The sequence below is a fragment of the Vicia villosa genome, linkage group LG2, assembly GCF_029867415.1.
Source record: "Vicia villosa cultivar HV-30 ecotype Madison, WI linkage group LG2, Vvil1.0, whole genome shotgun sequence".
NCBI lineage: Eukaryota > Viridiplantae > Streptophyta > Magnoliopsida > Fabales > Fabaceae > Vicia > Vicia villosa.
This window is the reverse complement of record NC_081181.1, coordinates 50,957,931-50,966,102: the sequence shown is the minus strand read 5'-3', so window position 1 is coordinate 50,966,102 and position 8,172 is coordinate 50,957,931. Positions and strand designations below refer to the sequence as shown.

At 34.6% G+C, this 8,172-nt stretch overlaps 1 protein-coding gene across 2 annotated transcripts; it reads left to right on the top strand.

Annotated features, from left to right (window-relative positions):
- Positions 1 to 949: 949 nt before the first annotated feature.
- Positions 950 to 8,164, top strand: LOC131650552 (protein VAC14 homolog). 2 transcript variants are annotated; one of them, XM_058920257.1, is made up of 21 exons: positions 950 to 1,040; positions 1,350 to 1,522; positions 1,614 to 1,727; positions 1,850 to 1,915; positions 2,258 to 2,347; positions 2,432 to 2,551; positions 2,703 to 2,731; positions 3,004 to 3,146; positions 3,223 to 3,317; positions 3,443 to 3,529; positions 3,671 to 3,778; positions 3,891 to 3,982; positions 4,147 to 4,228; positions 4,688 to 4,753; positions 5,012 to 5,127; positions 5,214 to 5,334; positions 6,408 to 6,569; positions 6,802 to 6,930; positions 7,021 to 7,089; positions 7,299 to 7,592; positions 7,689 to 8,164. In XM_058920257.1, exons 2-21 carry the CDS (start codon positions 1,433 to 1,435, stop codon positions 7,794 to 7,796), a joined length of 2,181 nt encoding a protein of 726 aa, XP_058776240.1. In that variant the 5' UTR covers positions 950 to 1,040; positions 1,350 to 1,432; the 3' UTR covers positions 7,797 to 8,164. The 2 variants fall into 2 exon arrangements, with proteins under 2 accessions (XP_058776240.1, XP_058776239.1); XM_058920256.1 differs by lacking the exon at positions 950 to 1,040 and having other exon boundaries at positions 1,112 to 1,522.
- Positions 8,165 to 8,172: the final 8 nt, after the last annotated feature.

Here is an 8,172-nt window from a genome sequence, read left to right as displayed (position 1 = left end):
CTCTCACATGAAAGATACTTCCATACCACATGTAAATTCATTCTCGACTTTAAGATGCTTTCTGAAAACGATTTTTTTTTTATATCAAGCAAACTAAAAAATATAATAAACAAAATCAATTGGTGTAACAAAACCTTTTTTAAAATACGTATTGATTACGCAATTTCTATAAAAACCAACACATTATCATTAAGATAGAATCCCAAGGCACGTCCAGATTTCATTCCCTTTTATTCACGAGATTGACGATCACACAAGCCTTACTATCCTGCGAATAAAAGTGGAGACCACGTCACCCTTAATCTATCATACGCAACTAAATCTACGTTACATATAAACCATCACAATCTTAAAGTATGCACGCAAGATTCACACGTCGTCTATTTCTTTCATGGTTAGTCAAACGTCTTTCATACACTACCAGTTACGCAAACGCCTAAATCAGTCAAAGTTGAATGTCCCTGTCATCTATCAAAAAGTTAAACAAAATCAATTTAACTTTATAATTTTTTTTTCAATTGAAAATAAACTTTCTTAAAGTATGTATGCGCGCAAGATTCACGCGTCGACTATTTCTTCTCTGGTTAATCAAACGTCTTTTATAAACTACTAGACCTACAAACGCTTAAATCAGTCAAAGTTGAATGCCACCGTCATCTATCAAAAAGTTAAACAAAACCAATTTAACTTTATCACTTTTTTTTCAATTGAAAATAAACTTTCTCAAAGTATCCGCGCAAGATTCACGCGTCGACTATTTCTTCTCTGGTTAATCAAACGTCTTTCATAAACTACCAGACCTGCAAACGCATAAATCAGTCAAAGTTAAATGCCACCGTCATTTATCAAAAAGTTAAACAAAATCAATTTAACTTTATAAATTTTTTTTCTCTTCAAAATATCATTTAAATTAAACTTTCTCATTTCCATTTAACAATAAAATCATATAGTCATCACTTAGTAGTTGCAAGTTTCAACTTTCAACCATGCTTGAGCTAGTTGGTAATGGTAGAAACTAAGACTTGAAATAAAAATTGCAGGTAACTCACTCACTCACTCCAAAATTACCACCTTTTTTATTACAAATTACTTCACTTCAAATTAAAATCAAAGAAAAAAGATATTTTTCACTTGAATATGAATATCAATTTCAATTTTTCTTCTCAATTTCAATGAAATTGAATTCCTTGAATTTGATCAGATCTGATTATTCTTCGAAAATTTTCCAAATTGAGTCGCTTTCCACGTCAGTCGTTATCCCCTCCAAAAGAAAATTTTGAACTTGCTTGGGATTTTAGTTCTTCTATAAAGATTACAACTACGAACCTAAAATGTTTCGTTTGGAGCAGAAAAAGTTTCGAAAACGCTTTTGATTTCTTCAAGTTTCATACTTTTCAACATTCAACTCTTGCCCATCTTCCCGGTTGCTGTTATGGCCGACGCTTTATCGGCTGTTCCGGCTGCCGTTCTTCGCAACCTTGCTGATAAGCTTTACGAAAAACGCAAAAATGCTGCTCTTGAGGTTTTTCCCTTTGCCCCTTTTCATTCAATTTTAAGGGTTTATATGATTATGATTATGATTGTGATTTTGATTATGGGTTTTGTGCGTGTAGATTGAGAATATAGTGAAGCATTTAGCTAGTAATGGAGATCATGATAAAATTGTGGCTCTCATCAGTTTGTTGACTACAGAATTTACTTATTCACCGCAATCTAATCATCGAAAGGTATTGTTTTTAATTTTTGAATAAATGTTGATTTTTTGTTGAATTTGGATTGAATGCATTTTGATCATGTTATATGGTTGTTGATTTTTATTTTTTTGGATTGAATTTTGTTTTGAATGAAGGGAGGATTGATTGGATTGGCTGCTGCAACTGTTGGGTTGACTTCTGAAGCTGCTCAGCATCTTGAGGTTAGGGTTTGCTCTATAGTCTTAAAATTTTGACCTAGTTTTTTGTTTTTGATTTTGTTTATTCATGAGGTTATGGCTTATGATTATGTGTCTTTTCACTTGAGAAATTATGCTGAACTTGTTCTACTAGTATCTCACATTGACACACTTAATTGATTTGGATGACAATTGTAGATTTATCTGAGCAGTTTTCATATTCTTAGTAGCAATTTATTCATTTGGAATGGCTTATTGCAAGTGTGCATTGTTCTTAACTTTTGGAATGGCTTATTTTGACATGCTTAAACATATATATGCTTTTCGATATCTGTTTTACCTAGATCTGATCCTTGTACTCGACAGCAAATTGTGCCTCCTGTGCTGAATTCTTTCTCTGACCAAGATAGCAGAGTTCGTTATTATGCTTGTGAAGCACTATATAACATAGCTAAGGTGAGAATTCGATTGTGTGGATATATCGTCAGACTCCATCCGATCAACTTCTGATGTGTAATGACATATTTTAATTTTTGTCAGGTTGTGAGAGGGGAATTTATTGTATTCTTCAACCAGATCTTTGATGCATTGTGCAAGCTTTCTGCAGACTCTGATGCAAATGTACAAAGTGCTGCTCACCTCTTAGATCGGCTTGTGAAGGTATACGTTTTTCCTGGACTCCATTAAAGCCTTTGTGTGGCTGATGTACATGTGTGCAGATATCACTCGTTACTAGGGATTGCTTTCGCGATAGTTTCAGTTATTGTTTTCTTTAGATCAACTGATGATTAAAATTTCTCTGTTGAATCAGGATATTGTGACTGAAAGTGATCAGTTCAGGTACACCATCCTCTCACGTCTATATTATTTATTTATCTGTACCTAGTACTCTTAATTTTCAAAAGAACCGTAGGTACAGAATCTCTTATGTGTAGCTTTTGAATAAAGCTTCAATAGTTGAGAAGCGTAAACACCACGAGGTGTGAAGCGATCTCGTACTAAATGAAACAACTTTCACTTTTAATTTCCCGAACGAGATAATGAATCAACTTATTCCTCTCTATTCCAATTTACTCTACCTCATTTCCTCCTTTTTTGTTTCTGATCTTTAGTATTGAAGAATTTATACCGCTGTTGAGGGAGCGCATGAATGTATTGAATCCATATGTCCGCCAGTTTTTGGTAGGATGGATTACTGTACTGGACAGTGTCCCAGATATTGATATGTTGGGTTTTCTTCCTGATTTTCTTGATGGTGAGCGCATATCCTTTTCATTTTCTATATTATATACAAAAAATTTCAACTGCCTAACTGTACGTGAACTTCTCAGGATTGTTTAATATGTTAAGTGATTCAAGTCATGAAATACGTCAACAAGCTGATTCTGCTCTTTCAGAGTTTCTTCAAGAAATTAAGAACTCACCAGTAAGCTCCTTTTCCCCTCTTTTTGATTGAGCTGTAAGAATTGTCTCTTTTCAGAGTCCATTTTATCTTTTTACCTTTCCCACTATCCCCTTTTTTGTCTGACTCGAGCAGTGCTACTCTTGAAGTCTGTAGATTATGGTCGAATGGCTGAAATACTGGTAGAGAGGGCAAGTTCTCCAGATGAGTTTACGAGGCTAACAGCTCTCACATGGGTAAGTATTACTGCAATTCTTTTACTTAACTGACAAGTATTTAATCAAACCAATTTATTTTTTCATATTAAAAGAAAAAATGTTACTGATTTGTTTCATTTGTATTTTATGTAACTTTATGTATGTGTTTTATTTTAACAGATAAATGAGTTTGTCAAACTTAGTGGAGATCAGCTTGTTCCGTATTATGCAGACATTCTTGGAGCCATTTTGCCTTGTATATCAGATAAAGAAGAGAAAATTAGAGTTGTAAGTTAATTTGAACTTCCCTTGTTGTTTTCCCCCCTTGCCTCTTGCAATTTTACTTCCTTCCGTGTAAATCAGAAATTTGAAGTTATCTCTGGTATATGTTATGTGTAAGGTTGCTCGTGAAACCAATGAAGAGCTACGTACCATGAAGGCTGATCCAGCTGAAGGATTTGATGTAGGAGAAATCCTCTCCATTGCCAGGAGGTATAGTTTTTATATCCTGTGAAAAAGACTAGATTTTAGTTTTGTGATGTTTGCAATTGAAATGTTATGATTTGTAAATTGGCTTAACCATCTTAGTTTATGTATCCAAACTATTTTGTACTGATTATTCTGTCAAATGATTTCGGGTTGGTTTGGCTGATCAGGCAATTATCTAGTGAATGGGAGGCTACTCGAATTGAAGCTTTGCACTGGATATCAACCCTTTTAAATAACTACCGCCCTGAGGTGACTACATTTTTTTAATCCACCTTTTGTTTAGGCAATTTTTGAGTTCCACGTGCATCTGTGAGTTTTGCTAGTCTGGGCCGCAGAAATAATTTATGGTATTTCAATGCGGTCTAATAGTATACAGTTATCTACTAATATTTCATGTCATTCTTTTCCTTTTTGTGCAGAATTTTCTTCATTTATTACCGTCAATCTTTTTTTAAGTAATTATTATTTCTCTTTAATTGAGATGTCAAAGCTTTTTTGTATCCTCCCGTTAAGTCAACTCAGTTGGTTGTTGTGATGGGACATCAGGTGCAGGGGCGCGGGTACAAACCTGCGACATCCCACTTATTCATCTTTAAAGGGTGAATTCCAGCCACTAGGCTACTTGACCAAAAAAGCTTTTTTGTATCTCCTCTATGTCGATGAGAGATTTTGGTGCTCATTCTTGTTGATGTTTCATGTCTTGAACAGGTTGTGCAATATTTGAATGACATATTTGACACCTTGCTCAAGGCACTTTCGGATCCATCTGATGAGGTAGTTTCGTAAATTGATACCATTTTTTAAATAGATTTGTTTCATCAAATCATTCATTTGTAAAAATCTTTATGCAATCATGCTTTTAATTGTATGGTTATCTTATCGTTTAAATAAGTGATATGTTTCTGATAGTGACTGCAATCATTCATTTGCAAGTGTCTTTCGATGTAGATATCTTATATATTCCCTTTGACTATTGATTGCAATATTGTTCACTCTAAGCAAATTTAAACTCACTTGAGTTATCTGTAATAGGTTGTTCTTCTGGTTCTTGATGTTCATGCATGCATTGCGAAAGATCCTCAGCACTTTCGTCAGCTTGTTGTTTTTCTGATGCACAATTTCCGGATAGACAATTCACTTCTGGAGAAGTAAGCTCTTTTCCTAGGTCCAAGATTTTCTTTTATTATATATGGTGTTGCTAAAATATGTTTTTTTTAACTCTATAATATTCTAGGCGTGGTGCTTTGATAATCCGTCGGCTTTGTGTGCTTTTGGATGCTGAGAGAGTCTACCGTGAACTTTCTACAATTCTAGAAGGAGAATCTGATTTGGATTTTGCATCAATTATGGTTCAGGTACACCCTGTTTTTTCCTTGTTAATTAAGGAACTGCTGAAAAGTTGATGACATGTGTGTAAAGTTGAGCGGACTACCAGACCGGCTATGCTGTTAAGCCGGGCGTGAACCGGGCAAACCCGGTGACCCGCCGATATTTGCAAACAGTCTGGTTCAATGCATGACTTTTTGTTTAGCATTATATATTTAAAAAAAAAAAAGGAGTTGCTAAGCAGGAGTCGAACGCGTGTACAGTAATAGAGAATGGTAATAACTAATAACATAGCACCACCACACCACATCATTGATTGCGATGTTTAATATGTTTTTAATTATTATATTTAAAAACCCAATGGTTTTTCTTTTTTATATGAATGCCACACATGCTTTTAACTTATAATCTAGTGTGAGTCAATGCTTCTAATTTGTTATATTTATATTTAAAATACATATACTTTTAATACACTTATTTGCAAGGTTCTCAAGATCGTAAAACATAAGATCGTAACAAAAATCATACGATACTACTAAAATGAAACATAATATTATATATTTGAAGTGTTTTTACATGATATTTTTCTAGGCAAGGGTATTCGTGGAAAATGACCTTTTATGATATTTTTTAAACATGTATGATTGAGTTTTTATACTTTATTACCATTTTTCACAGGAATTTGTTAGACATTAGGTACATATTTGGTCCATTAATTGGTTTATCATAAGTCTAATTTAAAACAAACCGTACAACTTATATGTTTACTCTATAAACCCTAAATCATATACTTCATTTCAAAAGGCATGCATTCATCACCGCTGTACCGAAATTTTTGCGCCTCTGCATCTTGGTGGTGGCCGGAAAACGGCCAATCATGGCTGGAACAGGCCAAGATCCATCATAATCATTGATTTTACGATTCTTTTCACAATTTAGCTACGACTGGTTTTTAAAACATTGTGTATAACTAACCTAGATGATGTCTCAGTCAAAAGTTGACTTACTATGTCCAAAATATTTGCAGTCTTTCAACACACACTTAGCCAATCTAATAATGTAGCAAAGTGTTATTCATCTAAATTTGATATTTTCCCTGCAGGCTTTGAATTTGATCTTACTGACATCATCAGAACTATCTGAGATTAGAGTTCTTTTGAAGCAAACACTGGTGAATCCTGCTGGGAGGGATTTATATGTTTCTTTGTATGCCTCATGGTGTCATTCTCCAACGGCGATTATAAGTCTTTGCTTCTTAGCTCAGGTATGCATCTATAACTTGGTTTTGATTGCAACAACAATAGCCATGTCTTTCTCACTTGGTGAGGACTAGCTTGGTTTTGACTATTAGTTTGAATTTAAAGCAGTCTTTCAAATGTGCTTGAACTGACAAACTCGCAAATGTGCTTGAATTGACAAACTCGCAAATGTGCTTTTTGAACAATGTGTATTTGTGCACAAGTGCTTAACTTTATTTGGTTTGTCTTCCTTGACAGACTTACCAACATGCGAGTACTGTGATTCAATCTCTGTCAGAGGAGGATATTAATGTCAAATTCTTAGTACAGCTGGATAAATTGATTCGTTTGCTGGAAACTCCGGTCTTTGCTTATCTTCGACTGCAGGTGATTAATTATAATAATATTGTTCTTTTTATCTTTTTTTCCTTCTGATTTCACTGTCTTGTGTACCTAAATGGTTATTTGATTTTGTAGCTTCTGGAACCTGGAAGATATACATGGTTATTCAAAGCACTGTATGGTCTTCTGATGTTGCTTCCTCAGGTACGCAAAACTTGATTTTATATTTTGTTACTTTAACCCTCTTTACCAGCATACATCACTGCATTTATAATAAATCTATTTATCACTTATCGTATTTCTACAAAATTAGTGCTTCAAATTCTTTTTTGAATGGATCAACACTCCAAAACCTTGATGATAGGCATGCTTTGTTGTTTGTATTGACTCTTCGTTTTATATCAATTATGCAGCAAAGCGCTGCTTTCAAGATACTGAAAACTCGCTTGAAAGCTGTGCCAGCGTATTCTTTCAATGGTGACCAATTGAAGAAAACATCCTCTGGGGCCCCCTATCAATTCCTCCATCACATGTCTGGTGGATCTCACATCACTGAGGATGGTGACGTAGCCGTGGACAATGGGAACTCGCACAATGGAATCAATTTTGCTACAAGGATAAAACAGTTTCAGGAAATGCAGCAACAGCATCGCGAGCATTTTAAAACACAAGCACAGATACGCAGAAAGGTCACACCTGTACCAAAGGTAACTACTGACTTCCTCATTCTGCATAAAATTTAAGATCTGTTTGTATCAACATATTTGAACTTATCTCCTAACAAGCCATGTTCATATATGCAGGAGGAGGAGGTACCGAAACAACAAGAAGAAACAAAGAGACCACCTCATTTGAGTGAGCTTAATGTTGTACCAAGATCATCCAGGAGATCTAGCGAGCTAGCTAGATAAAATGCTATTGAATCAGTCTCTATTATGCACTGATCCAATCCCAGTGGTTTTTGCATTTGAACTTTGAATGGAATAGGGTATATTTATTTGTAAAATTGAAAATCATAATAGCAGCTTGTTTTATTCTACTGCTACTACTTATCATTATCATCATCATAGAAGAAAGATGAGATGGTGAAAGATGGGTTTTGGCATTAAGATAAAGCTTGGGCTTTGCCGGGCTCGGCCGGGCTATTTTTTAGACCTTGTAAACTTTATAGATACTCACATGGTTCTGTTGTTTTTGCTGAAAACCATGTGGAACAAAGGGGAATACTTCATTTTAAAAAGAAAAAAAGTTGGTTATTAATAATAATACTTGTTTTTCATGTGGGGT

What these genes read in the sequence shown, in the direction of transcription:
- LOC131650552 (XM_058920257.1), top strand. Translation starts at nt 1,433, where the DNA reads ATGGCCGACGCTTTATCGGCTGTTCCGGCTGCCGTTCTTCGCAACCTT. An exon ending in GGCTAACAGCTCTCACATGG is followed by an intron (nt 3,530 to 3,670) that starts GTAAGTATTACT and finishes TTATTTTAACAG; the next exon opens with ATAAATGAGTTTGTCAAACT. An exon ending in AAGAAGAGAAAATTAGAGTT is followed by an intron (nt 3,779 to 3,890) that starts GTAAGTTAATTT and finishes GTTATGTGTAAG; the next exon opens with GTTGCTCGTGAAACCAATGA.